Source organism: Terrapene carolina, unplaced genomic scaffold (genome assembly GCF_002925995.2).
Source record: "Terrapene carolina triunguis isolate 2854851 unplaced genomic scaffold, T_m_triunguis-2.0 Scaffold89, whole genome shotgun sequence".
Taxonomy (NCBI): Eukaryota; Metazoa; Chordata; order Testudines; family Emydidae; genus Terrapene; species Terrapene triunguis.
Window position 1 is genome coordinate 31,785,645 of NW_020664440.1, and position 16,710 is coordinate 31,802,354.

At 61.0% G+C, this 16,710-nt stretch overlaps 1 protein-coding gene across 3 annotated transcripts in view; it reads right to left on the bottom strand.

Moving 5' to 3' along the window:
* SPTBN2 (spectrin beta, non-erythrocytic 2) overlaps positions 1–16,710 on the bottom strand; it is a 41,125-nt gene that overhangs the window by 6,406 nt on the left and 18,009 nt on the right. For all 3 annotated transcript variants that reach the window (XM_029911167.1, XM_029911168.1, XM_026650369.2), the window contains 20 exons: positions 15,797–15,984; positions 14,491–14,608; positions 13,955–14,113; positions 13,428–13,730; positions 12,713–12,866; positions 10,423–11,293; positions 9,663–9,800; positions 8,350–9,106; positions 7,730–7,932; positions 7,206–7,296; positions 6,968–7,114; positions 6,007–6,270; positions 5,344–5,568; positions 4,085–4,174; positions 3,462–3,722; positions 2,812–2,942; positions 2,016–2,220; positions 1,193–1,567; positions 616–860; positions 91–229 (listed from right to left, as the gene is read on the bottom strand). In XM_029911167.1, coding sequence (XP_029767027.1) covers positions 91–229; positions 616–860; positions 1,193–1,567; positions 2,016–2,220; positions 2,812–2,942; positions 3,462–3,722; positions 4,085–4,174; positions 5,344–5,568; positions 6,007–6,270; positions 6,968–7,114; positions 7,206–7,296; positions 7,730–7,932; positions 8,350–9,106; positions 9,663–9,800; positions 10,423–11,293; positions 12,713–12,866; positions 13,428–13,730; positions 13,955–14,113; positions 14,491–14,608; positions 15,797–15,984 — 5,064 coding nt within the window. The remainder of the gene's footprint in view (positions 1–90; positions 230–615; positions 861–1,192; positions 1,568–2,015; positions 2,221–2,811; positions 2,943–3,461; positions 3,723–4,084; positions 4,175–5,343; positions 5,569–6,006; positions 6,271–6,967; positions 7,115–7,205; positions 7,297–7,729; positions 7,933–8,349; positions 9,107–9,662; positions 9,801–10,422; positions 11,294–12,712; positions 12,867–13,427; positions 13,731–13,954; positions 14,114–14,490; positions 14,609–15,796; positions 15,985–16,710) is intronic.

The following is a 16,710-nucleotide window of genomic DNA, read 5'->3' on the forward strand; positions in this document are numbered from 1 at the left end:
GACACCCGGTCCACACAACACCTGGGGGCAGTGTCAGGGGGCAGTGCTGGGGTGGCAGGGGCATGGGGGGTGTCGCCTGGGGGGTCTCACCTTGTCAGAAGCATAGTGGCCCTTGTCCAGCAGGGCGGTGCCCATGGCTATGCAGGCATTGAAGCTGTCCGTCCGGGCCTCCACCTCAGCCTTGATCCCTTGGTGGTTCTTGATGACCAGGTCAGCCGAGGACACATCCCTGGGGCGGGAGAAAAAGGAGATACCCTCCAGATTGGCTGAGCTGGCAAACAGACCCCCACTCCCTACTTGCCGGCTGGGCCCAGACGATGCACTCCAGTCTCCAGACCTGTGTCCACTGGCCCATGCTGGCTGGGGTGGAGGCCTGGCCAGTCTGTCCTGAGCTATACTGGTTTGTGCTGGGCATGTCAATCTGAACTGGGATAGACTGGGCCACGCTGAGCTATATTGGTCTGTAGTGGGCGATACTGGTCAGTCTGGTCCATACTGAGCCATCCCAGTCTCTGCTAGGCTGGGTGAGCTATGCTGAGCTATATTGACCTACACTGGGCCACGCCAGTCTGGGCTGGGCTATCCCAGTCCGTGCTTTGGGGGCGTCCTGCTCACCTGGGCTTCTCCTGGGCGTCGATCTGCAGGTGCACCCCGTCCATCCACAGCATCAGGTCTCGCACCATCTTGAAGAAGCGGAACTTATCCACGGTGTCGAGCAGCAGCTGCCGGCGGCCTTGGCTGCTGCTCAGCAGCTCGGCCCAGGCCTCGCTCACAGCCTGCTCATGCCGCCGGATGTCATCGGCCTTCTCACCCGCGTAGGCCTTCTGCAGCCGCATCGCGTCCTCTTGCACCTGTTTCACCTGGGGAGCCGGGGGTCAGAGTGGCATCCTGCCCCCACCCCATGCCACCCTTCCCATTCATGGGGGAAGTGTGTGTAGAGAGAGGAATCCCTGATACTGCCCCACACTCCATCCTGCCCATCTCCCTTTCCCTACCCCATGCCCTGTCCCCTTGTCCCATCTTGCTCTCCTCCCCTGCCCCAGACCCCCCAGATCCTGCCCTCAGCCTCCCCTGCTCCCCTCCCCTTCCCCACACCAGATCCTACCCCACATCCCCTCCCCATCCCACACGGTTCCCCTCCCGCTGCCGCAGACCCTGCCGCCATCCCCCTCTCCCCTGCGGCTGGCAGTACCTGTGCGCTGAGCGCCTGGATGTCATGCTCGTAGGCTGAGTGCATGCGCTGCATGGCCTCGGCCGTGTTCAGGTCGCGCCCCACCTCGTCGGGCAGCTGCTTCTGCTTGTGTTGCACCTGGGCCAGCGTCTGGCGAGCGTCGTGGTAGAAGCGGTGCAGCTCATAGGAAGCTGCCAGCATCTGGCTGCGGGTGTCGATGAGCTCCAGCAGGTCGGCCCAGGCATCGTTGAGCCCGTCCTTCCACTCGGCAATGGTGGCGTTCTCCGAGTGCCCTGATGAGATCAGCTCATCCGCCAGCAGGTTCACGGCGTCCACGCGCTCCTGCCCGATGTTACTGGTGTCCCGGGAGAACTCCCGGAACTTGTCCCGCAGCATCTGGGGAAAGAGAAGGGTCAGGAAGGCCACGGGCCTGCTGGGGGGAGTGATGGGACCCAGGTCTCGGGGGAGTCGGAGAGGTGGTCAGGAAAGGGCAGACAGGAGAAGGGACGGGCTTGAGGGGTGGGAGGGGCACTGAGGGAGGTGATGGGCCCCAGGCGCATGAGGCTGCTCCAGCTGGGCTCCATGTAGGGCTACCTCGGCTAGTGCTGCACAGAGGCTACGCCACACTGGGTAGCCAGCCGGGCTCTGGCACCAGACTGCACAGGAGCCCAGCCTAGCGGAGACTGGGATGGCTCAGCATGGACCAGTCTATCTCAGTCCAGACTGACCAGTATCACCCAGTACAGAGCAGGATAGCTCAGTGTGGACCAGTCTAGCACACTTCAGACTGACATGGCCCAGCAGGGACCAGTCTAGCTCCCCCTGCTCAGTAGCGGGCACTCACAGTCACATGCTCGTAGTCCTGCCCCAGCTCGTGGGAGGCAGCCACCACCTCGCGCTCCGAGATCCACTGCTCTAGGTCATCCACGTCACGCTTGAGCTGGCAGAGGCGCTGGTGCTCCTGCAGCTTCCCCCGCCGCTCCTCTGCCAGGTCCTTCAGGCTGGCGTACAGCTTGTCCACCTGGCCCTGGCGCAGGGTGAGCCGCTCACTGCAGGGGGAAGAGCCACTTGACCCACAGGGCGGTGCCTGCCCCTCACCAACTGGAAGTGGCAGCACTGCCAGGGAGCAGGGGCCCAAGAGCTGGGAAAGCCCTGGGGCTAATGTGCTGCCCAAGAGGCTGGGGGGTCCCATGCTGTAGGGGCTGTGCTGGAATGGGCCATGCCACGCTCGACGGGGCTGTGCCAGGGTTGGGGCGGGCCATGCCAAACAGGAGGAAGGGGGCCATGTTGCTAAGGGAGTCCCCGCCTCTATCCCAAGCAAGAGGGACTGTAGGTTCCAGATCTGATCTCCCCTGGACAGCCACGGTGCCCCTCTCTCCATGCGCAGCCATGGCGAGTGGTGCCTGGGCAGAGAGCGTTGGGCCACAAGGTCTGTGATGCAGGCACAAGCAGCATTCAGCTGGGCTCAGGCCCAGCTGAGGGGACACTTGGGTTCAGCGGGGCGGAGGGACAGGGCTTTGGACTGGGCTCCTGGCAACCCATGGGAGGCTATGGACTCACTGCCCCCCAGTAGCACAGGGCCATGGGACCTGGATCTGTGCCCACTGTGGGGGGCAAGGGGCACGGGGGGGGGGACTTACCTCTCTGGGTGCTCACTGGCCACCATGTCGCGGCTCTGGTTGGAGAGCTGGTGGATGGTCTGGGCGTAGTCATCCAGCGCCTGCTCCATCACCAGGTGCTTCTTCACCATGGCCTGGGCAATCAGCTCGTCCTGTGGGTGCCGGACACCAGGCATCAGAGCGGGATGGAGGGTGCCATGACACAGGGGCAAAGAGGGGGATGGACGCAGGTGCCAGGATGCAGGGGCAAAGGGAGCGGGTGGGCAGGGCTGTCCCCAGCTCCTAGGACGGTGGTCAGGCTGAGGGTCACTCAGCTCTCACAGGCCCACTGGCTTTCACAGGTGTGGGGGGGTCAGGGTGGATGCAAGACATCCAGGAGCAGGGTGGGGTCCATGACCCCAGACCTCAGCCTTCTCCTGAGACATCATGTGCAGCTTCTGTGGCCAGGGGGTGGCACCAAGCGAGTGAGAGGCACCCCGGCTCCCCTGGGTATCGGGGAGCAAGGGCTCTCAGAGGCAGAGAGGGGGTGGGGCAGGCTGGGCTCTGTGCCCCCTGCACACCTTTGCCTTTTCTTGGGACATCGTGCACAACAGTTGCGGGGGGGGCACCCAGTGGGTGTAGGGGTACACCTGGTTCCCATGGGGGCGGGCTCCACTCCCTTTCCCCCAGACCTTGGCCTTCTCCTGGGACATCATGTGCAGCTCCTGCTCGCCCATCCAGGCCTCGGCTTCAGCTACATCGAAGTAGAACTGCTGGGCAGCGTGTGCCCGCTCCAGGCGCTGGTGCCGCAGCTCCGCCTGGTGCCTCAGCTCCCGCCAGGCCTCCCGCAGCTCTTCCACCCGCTCCACGGGCCCGCAGCGTGCCAGCCCTGCCCGCCGCCCCAGCAGCTCCTCCACGCGCGGCTCATGGCCCTGGATCTCCTTCTGCAGGGTCTGGGGCAGGGATCATGGGCGAGGGGGGTCAGAGTGTGGCCATCACCCTCTCCCCTATGCTGAGCCCCCCCGCTCCTGACCCTCCCCAGCCTTCAGAGTGCTCTTTCAGTAGAGTCTGGGAGCAGAGAGGAAGGGGGGGGTCATGGTACGTCCACTCCCAGGCCTCACCACTCTTCTGACCCTCCCCCAATTCACTCCCCCCTGTCCCAATTCTCCCCCACCCCCGCCTCCTTTCATATTCCCCCTGCCCCCAACCCCCTACTCCTGCCTTGTCAAGCCTGCATGAGGTAGGGAGCACCTCTAGCACTGAGTGGGATGAGCAGACTCCAGCCCCCAAGTCCCTCCCCGGCCTGGCACCACACCTGGTTCTTCTTTATCAGCAGCTGGACGGTGGGCAGGTCCTTGCCGTGGTCGGTGGAGATGGCCATGGGCATCCGCTCCCTCACCCACAACTGAAAGCACAACGTGGAGCAGGGTCAGAGGCACATGAGGGGCACATGGGGGGACTGCATGGTGGGTTCACAGTGGGCACAGTGGGGGATGCAGGGAAAACTGTGCAGGGTGGGAGATGCATGGGGGCTTCATGGGGGGTGCACATGGGGGTCTGCACAGGGTGGGGGATGCATGGGGGGCTGCACAGGGGTGTGTGCAGGGTAGGGGGATGCATGGGGTGTGTGCAGCGTAGGGGGATGCATGGGGGCTGCACGGGGAGCACACAGAGTGGGGGATGTCACATGGGACAGGGGCTGCAAGGGGGTCCATGCATGGGCAGCCTCAAACCTGGCAGTCCCTCCCCCTCAACATTGCAGTCTGAATATCGGGGTGGGAGATTAATGGAATTTCCCAGTTTAAAATTTTTTTCCCTCCCACGCAAAAGTCCATCCCGTGGACCCAGCCTGACCCCCCACCCCATCCACTTGTCACCAGCCAGGGTGGGACCCCCACATATGCTGCACAGAGCCCCACTGCTGAAGCTAAAGGGCGTCACCGGCAGATGTAGCAAGGACTGGCCACTGGAGGGGGATGGAGACTCACACTTAGCCAGTGAGGGCTCTATTTGTTCAACAGCACTAGAACACTGGGAGTCAGGACTCCTGGGTTCTCTCCCTGGCTCTGGGAGGGGCATGAGGTGTAGTGGGCTGGAACAGGCGGGCTGGGAGTCAGGACTCTTGCGTTCTCGCCTGAGCCCTGGGAGGGGCGTGGGCTCTGTCTCTGGTTCTGGAGGGCAGTGCGGAGCGCGGCAGCACAGCCAAGCCCAAAGATCTAGCACATTCATTCTGAAAGGCAGTGTGGCTCCATAACTGAGACTCGGATCTGCCTCATTAGAGACCCAGGGCTTAGTGCTAGTCCCTGATAGGGACCCATCATTAGCTCCAATACTGTCCAGGGGCACAGTGGCCTGCAGAAGAAACCCAGCCTAGATGCCCCCTACCCTGCTCCCTGGCATGGGGGAGTGCTGGGTGCAGCAATGGGGCTCTGCACTCCTGTAATTCTAGGCGGAGGCCCATGGAGTAAAAGGCAGCAGCCTCTGGGGCTGGATCTCATTCCCGTCTCCCCTCTCCGGGCCCCATTTCCCATCCTCTCCCCCATGGCAGCGCTGCCTGCACTGCCTGGGACTCACGATCTCGTCCTCCAGGTCACGGTTGAACTGGTGCTCCTCCTTGGAGGCCAGCAGCTTGTGGCAGCGCTCCTCCAGCGGGCCCCGTAGGTCCAGGAACTTCTCCTCCACTGCCCGGAACTTGCCTTCCACCTCGGCCGTATTGGCGTCCTCCTGGCTCAGGGCCAGCGCCTGCGACTGGATGGCCTCCACCTCCTTCTCCCGCACGTCCATTTGGTTCTCCAGCATCTGAGGGGCAGAGGAGTGTTACAGCCTGGGGGACTCCAGCAGAGAGCCCCACCCCAAGGGGAGCAGGGAGTCTGGCCCTTCTCCCCACTGGTGTGATGCAGCCACGGGTCCCCCTCTGCTTCCCCATGGTGCTTGGGGATCCTGCAGGCAATCAGTCCCACCTCTGAGCCATGGTGCATGGAGGGGGTGGTGTCAGGGACGAGGCCAGTCTAGGGTTCTCCAGTGCGGTGGCCGATGGAGCGGGCTCCCTCTGCCGGGGGATACCCAAGGCCTTGGAAACAGGAGATTGGGTTCTGGGATTGAGAGGGTCGGAGGGCCAGGGTCTGCCATATCTCACGGGCCTTTGGGACCTGGAATTTTGGGTCATCTTGGAGTCCATCATCCCTCACCCCAAGAATCTAGGGTGCCCTCCCCTCTGTTGCACCCACCACCCCAGACCTGTTGCTTCTTCAGCAGGATGTTGACGCTGGTCAGGTCCTTGCCGTAGTCATCAGACTGGAGCTGGGCCTGCAGCCCAGCCAGCCAGGCCTCCAGGGCGGAGCAGCTCTGGGTGAAGAGCTCAGCCCGGTTGGCGTCAAAGAGGCACTGGGCCTTGGTCTTGGTGGTGGACTCCAGCTCATCCCATAGACGGTGGAGGCTGCCCAGCTTCTCCTTCACCACTGGCTCCAGCTCCGGCTTCTCCGCCATTAGCTGCTGCCCCTCCTGTCAGGGACCCAGAGCACTGGTTAGGGGGACAGGGCCCTGCGTGTGCTGTAGGGTCTTTGGGCCCCAGCAGGCATGGCCAAGCCCAGATGAAGGCCAAGTTGCTACAGCCCTGTGCCCTGCCTCCTGGAGTCATGTGATCAAAGTCACATGGAGTCTGCAGGGATCCTGAGGGGGGGACCTGCCCCATTCATCTCAGTGGGATATTAACACCCAGCCCCACTGCTCCAGGGGCCTGGCCAGCCCTATCCCAGCAGGGGGCTCAGTGTGAGGCAGGAGGAGCAGAGTCCAGTAGGCCCAGCTCCCCCGCTCAGTCATGCACCGACAACCCAACTGGTGGGACAAGTCCTGGGGGGCCTGCTGACACCCCAGCATCTCTGGGACCAGAAGGGGGAGGGTCCATGAGTGAGAGGATCCATGGCAAGGGGTGGGACTGTAGAGGCAGGGCCATGGTCTTAGGGCGAGGCTGTGGTAATGAGTCCATGGAGAGGGGGCAGAGCCACGGAGCAGGTCCATAGCACTGGGGAGTGGCCATGGAGTCGGGTTCATGATGCTGTGGCAAGTCCACTGTGAAGGGGCAAATCTCTGATGCTGGTGCAGTGCCCCGGTGGTGAGTTCATGGCAAGGGGACAGGGCCATGGTGTTTGGGTGCAGCCATGGGGGGGTCCACAGTTTGCCGTACACCAGCCTCCCCCACCTTCTCGATCTTGTCCAGCCAGTCCTTGTTGGAAGCCAGCTCAGCCGTGAAGGCCTGGTGCTTCTGCCACTTGGTGTGCAGGTTGCGGGCCTCGTCATACGACATGTCCTGGGCTGTCAGCATCTTCTCATTGATCCATAGGGTGAGCTGGTGGGGAGGCAGAGGACAGAGTGAGGATCCCCAGACCCATGGCCCCCTTGCCCCTCCACCGCATCCCCCGGGTCCCCGCCCCACTCACCTCCTGGCAGTCCTGCAGGAAGTGCTGCAACTCCCGGTTATCCCGCAGCCGCCGCAGCAGCTCGTTGGCGGCATCCCGATTCCGCTTGTGCCTGGGGAGGGAAAGCAGAGGCTCATGGGACACTCACCTGCAGGGTGAGATGGGGCCTGCGCTCTGTATGTCATAGCACCAGCACTGCCTTGGCTCATGACGACTCTCCGCTACCTCAGGCACTAGCAACTTGTACTCTCTGAACAGGGCAAGCTGAGATCTGTCCCACAGGCTGTTCTGACCTCCTGGGGCAGGTTTGCCTGGCTCTGGCCAAGGGAGGAGCTACTAGCTCATCACAATCGTTAATCTCAGTATCGTCCTCCCTTTTTAACTCCAGGGGGAAGGAGAGCTGTCCTAAATCACAGAGCTGGGGATAGAACCCAGACTCCCTGCTCTAACCCACTAGACCCCCCCATCCCTTCTTAGGGCAGGGATAGAACCCAGACAACGACACAATAGCGTTCCCAGAAGCCCCTGGGGGGCTGGGTTCTCACCTGCCATCGATGGAGTCAACCTTCTCCTGGACTTTGTCTGTATGGACGCTGTCCCCCACAATCAGCTTCCGCCCGGCGTCCACCAGCCCCTTGATCTTCTCCCCGTTGGCCTCCATGGTGGTCATGAAATCTTCATGCTTCTTAATGGAAGCCTCTGCCCCTTGCAGGGTGCTGGGCATCTCAGTGTGGGACAGCACGTACTCCTGCAGGGGCGAGCCGCACACAGGCATGGCACTGGGCACGGTTTGGCCCATATCCCAGGCCCCTGCCCTGTGTGAAATGGAGATCCCAAGGGAGGAAACTAGGGGCCAGTGGGATGGAGAGGTACTGAGACTGCTAGGGGTGAGTGGGGATGGGATGATTGGGGGTCCTGGAGGACTAATACAGTGATGGGGATTTGGGTGGGGGTCTGGGGCAACTGGAATGGGGGGATGGAGGAGAAGACCAAGCTGGAAAGGTCCAGGAGACTGATCAGATGTTGGGGGGAATACTGGACTGGATGGGCCCATGGGTCTGATCCGTGCCAGAGACGGGAGTGGCATATTGGGCTGCATGGGCCTGTCCTAGCTCCAGGACCGGAACCAGCCTCCCCCTAGGCATGCCGGTCGCCCCAGCCTCACCTGGTTGCTGAGCACACCCTCCACCTGCTTGGTGTCCCGCAGGAAGAGCTGGAAGCTATAGGCCTGGGACAGCAGGTGGTGCCTGTTCTCCCACATCTGGCCCAGCTCCTTCCAGCCAGTGTCCAGGGCCTGTAGGCGTTGCTGCAGGAACATGTACTGGGCATCGGTCTGGCCCTGGGTCACCTCCTGACCCATGGCCCGCATGCTCTGGTAGTCGTCCTTGTAGTGCTCAATCTCGTTACGGATGCTCTCATGCTGGCTCAGCAGCTGCTCGGCCTCGGCCAGGGTGGCCGGCACATCCTCAGAGGCCACAGCCGTCTGTGTCCGCGACAGCCAAGCCTGGAAGTCGTCCAGGTCACGCAGGAAGCCCTGCAGCTTGCTGGCCTCCCCCAGCGACTCCTCGCGCCGCCGCATGGTCTCACGCAGCTCGGCCCACACGGCCTTGATGTCCGCAAGCTGGTCTAGGATGGGCGTCGCCTGGCCTGGGTGCTCGGCTGCCAGCGCAGCCGCCTCCCCCTGCAGGTCCAACACCTTGCCCTGGATGGCCTCCAGGTCCCGCTCCATGCCCGCCAGCTTCCTCTGCAGTGCCATGACGCCCGCCAGGTCATTGCCCAGCTCCTGCGTCGACTCGATCACCTTGGTCTTCTCCCTCATCCAAGACTTGGTCTCATTGCACTCCAGGTAGTAGTTCTGGATGTTCAGGGCCGAGGTCAGCGCAGCCTTCTTCTGGTCGGCCAGAGTGCGGAACCGCTCCCACCTGGGGAAGGGGACAGGGAGGTAGGTGCGGGGCCTGTCCCCACTGACCACCCCGGAGCTGCCGAGCCCACGTTGGCGCTGCCAAAGGCAGCCCTCCCCAGAGCCCCAATGCCTGTCGCTGGATGCAGATCCCCCAAGAGTCCTTCTCATCCCCATGGGTCAGTCAGAACCCCACACACACCCTCCGACGCTGAGCTGCCTGCCCCCACCCCCAACACCAAGCAGTGTGCTCTCCCCACCCACCCCCACCTCCCCAGCGCCGAGCCTCCTGCCCTCCCCGTCTCCCCGTGGCGCCGAGCCGCCTGCCTTCCCCATATCCCCCCCGCACTGAGCCACCTGCCCTCCCCGTCTCCCCCTGGCGCCGAGCCACCTGCCCTCCCCGTCTCCCCCCGGCGCCAAGCCGCCTGCCCTCCCCGTCTCCCACCGGCGCCAAGCCGCCTGCCCTCCCCGTCTCCCTCAGAGCCGAGCCGCCTGTCCTCCCCATCTCCCTCCGGTGCTGAGCCACCTGTCCTCCCCATCTCCCTCCGGCGCTGAGCCACCTGCCCTCCCGCTCAGACCTGGTGTTGAGCTGCTCCTGCGTGGCCTGGATGCTCTCCTTGTTGCGGTGGTCAGTGCTCAGCAGCTGCCCAGCGATCTGGTTGATGGCCGCGATGCGCAAAGCCAGGTTATTCATCTCGGGCTCCAGTGTCTCAAACCTGCAGACCAGGAGATACAGGCTCAGACAACAATGCACTCAACCCCTCATGCTCCCCCCAGCACAGCACCAGCTGCTGCTGATCACACATCTTCCCTAGTGCCTGCTGGGAAAATCTAGGCTGCTTTCCCATAGGGCCTCAGCATGGTTATAGCAGCCAGAGCATCATGGGAGATCAATGCATTCTAGAATGCCCCACCACATGCCCAAGGGGAGGGAAGGGGGATTGGCTATGCCAGTTCCACTGACCCCATTAGGGGCTACGTCCCCACCAACACCCTGGTTCCAGAGAGAGGCCGCAGGGCAAGCTAGGCCGCTGCCAAGGGCACACATGGCTAGAGCCAGCCAGGCTACTGACTGGCTACAAGGGGCTGCCTGAGCATATGTGCCCCAGTGCATGCTGGGAAATTCCAGGTTGCTCTCTCATGGTGCCTAAGTAGGGACAGACAGAGCAGCACAAAGGGGGGAGCAATGCATTCTGGGATGTCCCACCACACAGAGAGCTGGGAGACAGGGAAGGGGGCTAGGGCCACAGTTACTCGCTGGCTGCAAGGGGCAGCGGGGTGTGGGCCTGACGAGGCTGGGCCGGGTGGTACATGCGGGCCTGGTCAACCCCCACTCACCTCTGCTGCACCACCTCCAGGTCCTCCAGCTTCTCAGGGATCTCCATGGCATGCAGCCACTGCTCCTTCTCACCAATCCACAGCCCACAGGCATCAGCCTCGCTGAACATCTTGTAGAGGTTGAGGGCGTCCTGCAGATCCTGCTTGCGGCGCTCAGCCAGGGCAGCCAGCTCCTGGTAGCGCTGCTCCACAGCGGGCAGGCGCCCGGCCACCTCGGGTGCATGGGCAAAGGCAGGCGGCAGGCTCTGGGCCTGCTCATGTAGCGCAGCGATGGCAGGCCGGTGGTTCTGGATCTCCTCTTCCACATCCTTGTGCTTCTTGACCAGGCTCTGGGTAGAGTACTCGTCATGGCCCACCTCCGGGCTGGACACCAGCCGCAGGGCATCCATGAGCCAGGCCTCCATGTCATCAGCATCGGCCTGGAACTGGTAGAGGCTGGAGGCCTCATGCAGGCGCCGCTCCCGCTCGCCTGCCAGCGCCTCCAGGTGTTGCCACTGCTCCTCGATCTCCCGGATGCGCTCAGCCACCTCGCGTGCCCCAAAGTGCCCCTCATGCACCAGGCTGTGGCCCTGGGCCGTGGTGTGCTGCAGGGGTCCATAGCGGCCGCTCATCTCATCACGGAAGGCATTGTGCTTGCTGATGAGGCGCAGCACACTGGTCAGGTCCTTGCCGAAATCATCCGACGACAGGATCTGCTCTTGCTCCCGGATCCAGGCCTCCTCCTCACCCATGTCCCAGAAGAACTTCCACAGGCGCCGTGACTCCTCCAGCTTGGCCCGGCGCTTGCCTGCCAGCTCAACCAGCTCCTGGTAGCACAGCTCTAGCATGTCCACCCTCTCCTGCACCAGCTGGGGGTCACAGGGCTTGTATCCTGTGGGGGGATGTGGATGTTGTAGCCCACAGGTTGATTTTAAGGTAAAGGATAAGAAAAGCAATGCAGAAACGCAAGAGACTTAGCGGCACAGACCTATAAGAATAACTTAAGCTGTTACCATAGCTACAAGGCCTAACAGCCTGCATAGGAGTAGTTGCTTAATAGGTTAGCATAAGTATGTAAATCAATGGGGACCTTAAGTCACAAGATGGCATAAGATTTTGTTTTACTTGTTTTGTAATAATCACAAGTGTTGAAAACTGCTGACAGGTACCTGCAAGAAGGCAGTTTGCACCAGTTTAGGGTATTTTTGGAGGGAAACATCAGTAGATGCCTAACCACAGGTAACTATAGTAATTTAATTGACGTGTATGCTACTAAGTTTGAACTAATTAATATAGTAACTTATGGGACACCCCAATATTACGAGGGTGAGGAAGTCAAGATAGTAAAAGAGGGCAGAACTATTTATACATATGCACCAAAGGCCTATAAAACATCTGGTCTTAGGAGAGCCACTGGAGTTCTCCTTTGGCACGCCAGAGTCACACTAGGATCTGTCTCAACTTTCTGAGCTCTCCCCAAGGATAGGGTGAGTACATCCGGGTACTGGGGTGGGTCATACTTACAGCATTGTATTATCTCACTTTACTTGTTTGGATAATTGTATTTATTGGACTGATCATTGTGGTAATAAAACTCCTACAATTACTAAAGGTCATCCCTGAGTGCGAGCCTTGCTGCTACTGCCATGGGGCTCCCAATCCAATAATAATTCTGGAGATACTGGGCCTGATCTTGGGACAACAACCTACCAGATTGCAGAGTGCTAACTGGGGGAAATGAAATCAGCCACATAATCAATACATCAGGCAACAACATGGGATCCCTGCTTCTCCCCCTCTCCCCTGCCATCTACCCCACAGGAAGAGCCATGGGGCTCCTGACCCTTGGGTCCTGGGGGCAAAAGGGGCCTAGGGTCACTGGCACTGGTGCCCACTAAGCAGGGGAGACAAATAGGGGGCCCACAGGGAGTAATAGGGGAGGGAAGGCCCTTTTGCTCAGGCTATAGAGTCAGGGCTAGGCACAGAGCAGGGCTCACACCAGACAGGGAACCTCCACAGAGAAGCAGAGGGGTGAGAAGCTGGCAGGGTGGCTTCAGATATGGCATTGCCCCCTGCAGATGCGGCAACCCCAAACTCAGCTGTGGACCCTCTGCCAGAGCCCTGCTGGGCTCTGAGCTGTTCTCTTGAGGGCTGGGATGTGGGGGCTGGGGCAGGGCAGAGACTGGCACATGGAGGAGCAAGTATAGAATGGGCTGGGACATGGAAGGGCGAGGATGAGGTAGGGGCCTGGGATGCAGCGAAGCTGAACATGGAGGGTGAGGGCCGGCTGTGGTGTGAGTGGAGCAGTTACCTTCTCCAGGGGTGGCAAACCTCTGTGCAGCAGTGCCAACAGCCTTGATGCGCTCGGCCTGCACGGCAATGTCGGCCTCCACCAGCGCATGGATCTGCAGCAGGTCTTCCACGCCGTGCAGGTGCTTCCCAAAGTCCTGGGACTGCAGGCGGCCCTGCGGAGGGATGGGCGGCTGCTGACTGCATGGGGAGCCCCCCCAACCCCACCCACCAGCCCTGCCCATACTTTGGCCCTGCCAGGGGAGGGGCACGCCTACAGACGGAGCCAGGCACCCCCCACACTCCGCCCCAGCCAAGGGGACAGACACAGCAGCAGGCTGCACTGGGGCATGTGGACACAGTCCCAGCTCCCTGCCCCCTGCAGCACAGGATACAGCACCCAGGGCTTCTGAACTCCCCTCTGCTCCACGGCACCCCTATCCTCTGCTTCCTCCCCTCCATTGCAGGCATTCAAAGCCATCTGCCCCACTGACCCCCATGCACCCCAGCCCCTCTGGGGTGTCTGAGCTGGCAGTGCTCCCAGCTTTACCCCCTTATCCTTTCCAAGAAGAAGATCAGATGGCCACTCCGCCTCCCCCTGCTGGAGCTCCTGGGGATGGGGCTGGCAGAGAGCAACACCTGGGACACCTACCCCAGACATCTGGGCCCCCTGGTGGTGGCAGATGGTGGCGGCCCAGGCTCGGCAGGCTGCTCCCAGCCCTAATGCCCCCCCATACCTTCATCTCCTCCATCCAGTCCATGAGGTAAGCCAGGTCCTGGAACATCTTCTGCAGGTCCAGGTTGAGGAGCAGGCGCTCACGGCGTGAGGCCACCAGCTCCCGCAGGTAGTCCCACAGCCGCACCACATTGTTCTTGCGGGCCAGCACGCGCTTGATGTCGTGGTAGCGCTCCGCCTCGAGCTCGGTGGCCACAGCATTCACGGCCTGCACACGCTCACTGTAGGCCACGATGTCTGTCTCAATGGCCTCATGCTTCCGCACCGCTGCCTCCACCGCCGAAATGTCCACGCCAAAGTTATCCTGCGGGGGAGGGCAAGCATCATGCTGGGGCAGGGCACCCACAGGCCACGGAGCCAGCTGCCTGGAGACGTAGTGTGGTCTACTGGAGAAAGTACTGGGCTGGGAGCCAGGACTCCTGGTTCTATCCCCAGCTCTGGAGGGTAGTGGGGTGTAGTCTGTTGGGTGGGGGCTGGAAGTCAGGAGTCCTGGGTTCTAATCACATGGCTTGGGGGTTTGGGACTCACCTGGGACACCAGGCGCTGGTTCTCGCTCAGCCACGTCTCCCGCATGGCTGCCTTGCGGTCAAATCGAGCTGCCAGCTGCTCCAGCTTTTCCTGGCGGATCAGCTCGTTGCGCAGTGCCAGCTCCCGCTCATGCTCCGCCTTCTCCAGCCGCTCCCAGGCCTGCAGGGGGGAGGGAGTTAATTACAGCAGGGAGTTGACATCTAACACAGGCCAATAATTAATGACAACACCAATGACCATCTCCCAGGGATCCCTCTCCTGACACTGAGATGCAGCCACCTCTGAGGTGGGACATGGGGGCTGTTTGTACAGGGATCCCTCAGCTGGCGCTAAGACACAGCTGCCTCTGGGATGGAACGCGGGGGCTGTTTGTTCAGGGATCCTCGCCTGCTGCTGAGATGTTTTCTATCACATCCAAAAGATGACACCTCCAGAAGCAAAGACCTACAGCACTGAGTTGGAGGAGGGGCACCAGCACTGGCTGTAAGGGGAAAGCACGCCCTACTGAGCCCCTGCCCTGCCCCCTGCTGCCTCACCTTGTTGATGTCGGAGATCAGCTTGCCCTCGCGCGGTATATACACCTTCTGGTTGTTGGCGCGCATCTTGCTCTGGATGGTGAAGAGCAGCACCTCCAGGTTCCCTTTCTCTGTGAACCTGAGGGATAGGGATATGGTAAAGAATCAAACAGAGCGCCGGGGGTGGGGTGGGAGTGTCTCAGAGCCTGGGAGCTGGGCCAGGCGGGCTGGTCACAGAACCTGGGCAGGGGAGCAGGAGCCGTCAGAGCCCAGGGGGCAGGAGCAGGAGCAGCAGAACCTGAACCCAGAACACACATCCACATCACTTCCCTCCCTGTGGTTCTCTTCAATCTGCCACCAGGGGGTGCTCATGTCATGCCAGAGGCTCCCCAATCAGGGACCTCACTAGGTCATCTAGTCCAGTCCCCTGCACTCCAAGCAGGACTAAGTAATAACTAGACCATCCGTGACAGGTGTTTGTCTAACCTGCTCTTAAAGGCCTCCAATGATGGAGATTCCACAACCTCCCTAGGCAATTTGTTTCAGTGCTTAACTATCCCAACAGGAAGTTTTTTCCTAATGTACAACCTAAGCCGCTCTTGCTGCAATTTAAGCCCACTGCTTCTTGTCCTGTCCTCAGAGGTTACCTCCCTCCTCCTTGTTTCAACCTTTTACGTACTCTGATGGAGAACCCCACACACTGCTACTGCCCCCAGCCCCATTCTTCTGCTCTAACTCCCCAGACAGGCTGGAGACCCCCACATGCTTTAGTCCCCATGCGGACTGGGAGGGAACCTGAGTCAGTCCCTTCACCCTGGGGTTGGAGTGGAGTCAACGCCCCCTAGAGGGGCAAGGCCCCAGGTGCCATTCCCCACCCCCGTGAGCCAGCGAACGGGCAGTGCCAGGGCACTGGAACACACCAAGATTGGGAAGTGATCGGCTCATTCAAGGCCCCTCTCCCACAAGCTGGAATGGGGTAGGCTCCCTGGTCACACACAGCATGGCGCGCACCTGTGAGGGTGGTGCCGGTGTGGGTAGCTGGACATGATGTGAGCACTCTTCCCATGCTGTGTAGGTGGCAGCTGAGTAACCAGCTTAGCCAGTCTGTCTGTAGCAAGGCATCCCAGAGTGCACTGTGCCCTGGGAAAAACACCCACAATCCTCTGCTAATGCCAGAGGTGGGGCAGGATAGCAGAGTGGCACAGATCTCTCAGAGTGCACCAGGCCAGGTGCTTAATGCAGACCTGGGGGTTCCCTGTGCCGTTAGCTGTGCCAGGGCTGCCAAGTTGTGGCCCAGGGCCGACTCAGAGGTGGGTAAGGGACTCACTTGGGGGGCTTCTCAACAGTGCGGTAGGTGTTGAAAGCCTGCAGCTGGTTCTGCACCCCGCTCAGGGAGTTGGCCAGCTTGCGGTCGTTCAGTGTCAGGATGGTCTGCTCGATCCACTGCAGCAGGTCAGAAGCCAGTGTCTCGTACTTCTCGATCAGCTTGTCAGCCTCAATGGCGTAGTCCAGCACCTGGATGGGAGGGGAGAGGAAAGGAGGGCAGGAATCACTCACCACCAGGCCAGCATGGGTCAAGCCTGCTGGATGACAGCACCCTCCAAGATGGATGGGAGCCTCAACAACGCAAGAGGCCCCAGTAGCCCATCCTTGGGCTCCATAAGAGCCAATGCTCACCAGGGACTCAGAATTTAACATTCAGTAACACGACCCTTTCTCCCAATCCATCCATCCATCCATCCACCCCATCAATCCTTTCTCCCACTCCCTCCACCCCATAAACCCTTTCTCCCACTCCATCCATCCATCCCATCAACGCTTTCTCCCACTCCATCCATCCATCCCATCAACCCTTTCTACCACTCCATCCATCCACCCCATCAACCCTTTCTACCACTCCATCCATCCATCCACCCCATCAACCCTTTCTCCCACTCCCTCCATCCATCCACCCCATCAACCCTTTCTCCCACTCCCTCCACTCCATAAACCCTTTCTCCCACTCCATCCATCCATCCCATCAACCCTTTCTACAACTCCATACATCCATCCACCCCATCAACCCTTTCTCCCACTCCATCCATCCATCCTTCCCTTCAACCCTTTCTACAATTCCATCCATCCATCTATCCTCCCCATCAACCCTTTTTCCCACTCCATCCATCCACCCCATCAACCCTTTCTCCCACTCCCCCCATCCCATCAACCCTTTCTCCCACTCCATCCATCCACCCCATCAAC